This window comes from Sinocyclocheilus rhinocerous, unplaced genomic scaffold (genome assembly GCF_001515625.1).
Source record: "Sinocyclocheilus rhinocerous isolate Xijiao unplaced genomic scaffold, SAMN03320098_v1.1 scaffold34371, whole genome shotgun sequence".
In the NCBI taxonomy this organism is placed as follows: domain Eukaryota; kingdom Metazoa; phylum Chordata; class Actinopteri; order Cypriniformes; family Cyprinidae; genus Sinocyclocheilus; species Sinocyclocheilus rhinocerous.
The window spans coordinates 1-2,092 of NW_015668859.1; the positions used below are offsets into that span (position 1 = coordinate 1).

Genomic DNA, 2,092 nt, shown 5'->3' on the forward strand with positions numbered 1-2,092 from the left:
ATTTGTGTGGCTGAGGTCTACCTACACAAGAGAGCCTTAAGGGTCAGGAAAAGGATGTGAGTTTTTCTTTTCTTTTGCACGTATATTTAAGATAAAGCGTGCATTTTTGGTGCGTGTAACTTTATATGAGAGTAACTTTTATATGCAGTCTTTGAATGAATGAATGAATGAGTGTACGGATGTATGGAATATGGAAGTCACCTGACAAGAAACTTAGAGGAAGGAGGTAAAAAGGGGCCAAGAAAAAGTAAAGGAGAGTAAAAGAGAGTGGATTTGTCTTTGCTTACCTGGTATTCTGATTTTGATTTTGCCACTTTGGCCGAAGCCACCTTCAATGGATCCCGTTTCTCCTGTTGACAGCGTAACTTTTAAACCCACGAACAGCTGAAGGTTTGTCTCCTTCTTAAACAGGTTTCGACCAATCACAGTGTAGTCATCTGTCACCTGACCAAAGATAAACAAAATTGGCCAAAACTGATTAGCTAGAGTCACAGTACATGAGGTTTTCAAAAGATACCATGGGATATACTGAAATAAATAATATACATAAAATCATGTATATTATGAATATTATAATGCAAATTCAGAAAGTTTGAGCTTGGTAAGATTTTTTCTTATATTCATTTTTCTTTGTTTATTTAAAGTAAATTTATTATGTTCACCAAGGCTGCATTTATTTGATTAAAAAACAGTAAAAACTAAAAATAAATAAATAAAAAAATCTATTTTTTTAATACATTTTAAAATGTAATTTATTATTGTGATAACAAAGCTAAATTACTCCAGTCTCCAGTGTCACATGATCCTTCTGAAATCATTCTAATATGCTGATTTGGAGCTCAAGAAACTTTTATTATCATCAGTGCTCAAAATAGTTGTGCTGCCTAATATTTTTGTGGAACCCATAAAACATTTTTCTGGATTATCCGATGAATAGTAAGTAAAAAAAGAAAAGCATTTATTTGTAATATAAATATTTTGTAGCATTATAAAAGATGTCCTCACTGTGACTTTTAATCAACTGAATTCTTGCTGAATGAATATTAATTTTAAAAATATCTTCCTGACCCCAAACTTTTGAATGGAAGTGTAAATATTTGTAGTCACCCGTTCCACTGCTCCTTCTTTCTGCTTGTCTTTGCTGATTTTGAGCCGAGGCAGTGCTGTCTCTATGTAGTTTTTGTCCTCAAAGCCTTCCAGAAGCTTTCCATGAAAGGCAAGCCTACATGCGTTACCATGGATATCAGAGTCCAGTCGTGACCCAATCACTAAGCAAAGTGGTGGACATGTGACCGGTCGTTCAAACTCAAGTAAAGCCCTTTGCTGTGGTTCCCCTCTCCCATCTTCTGCCTGACATGTCAAATACTCATCTAAGTGGTGAAACTCCCAATCAAATGAGAAAGATTTTGCATTTTGCTCTGGAGAGGTGGGGTTACTGTCTCCATCTTCATTGGCAAGAAGCACTCGATTGAAAAATGAAATACGTGCCATAACAGTTTCATGTCCAACAGTGATGTGAAACTTTGCACGGCTGGTAAGTGCTCCGCGATAGTATTCAATCTTTTGGACGGATATAACAGCAGCATAAAGAGTCAGCAATGAGCCTGGTGTGCATATTACACCCCGTTCTAACAGTTTTGGATCAAACTGTGTCACACACACGCCGACCCGATCCCCTTGCATAGCACTAGGAACTGGCTTACGAAACATCTGCACAGATTTGACCTTGCGAGTCACCTGAGGAATCAAAAAAGATCATGTAAGGAGCTGATCATGTCAGTACACAATGTCGCAAAATATTTGTTCAACTATTATGGTGAAACTGATCATTTGGAAACAGTCTTTCTTAATGCATTTTGTGCAGTTTGCATGTGTATATACAGTCTTGTTCAAAAGTTTAGGGACTGTGAGATTTTTACGTTTTTTTAAAGACATCTCTTAGGCTGTATTTATTTAATTAAGAATATGGTAAAACAGTAGTGTTGTGAAATATTATTACAATGTAAAATAACAGTTTTCTATTGTAATATACGTATTTTGAAATGTTATGTATTCCAGTGATGGCAAAGCTGAATTTTCAGTCATTACTCCA

At 35.8% G+C, this 2,092-nt stretch overlaps 1 protein-coding gene across 1 annotated transcript; it reads right to left on the reverse strand.

Annotated features, from left to right (window-relative positions):
• Nucleotides 1-213: 213 nt before the first annotated feature.
• On the reverse strand, nt 214-1,737 carry LOC107734067 (selenocysteine-specific elongation factor-like; the record flags this gene model as incomplete). The annotated part of the gene is made up of 2 exons (XM_016545934.1): nt 214-444; nt 1,108-1,737. Coding segments are annotated over 2 exons (861 nt in total), but the record flags the coding sequence as incomplete, so codon positions are not given.
• Nucleotides 1,738-2,092: the final 355 nt, after the last annotated feature.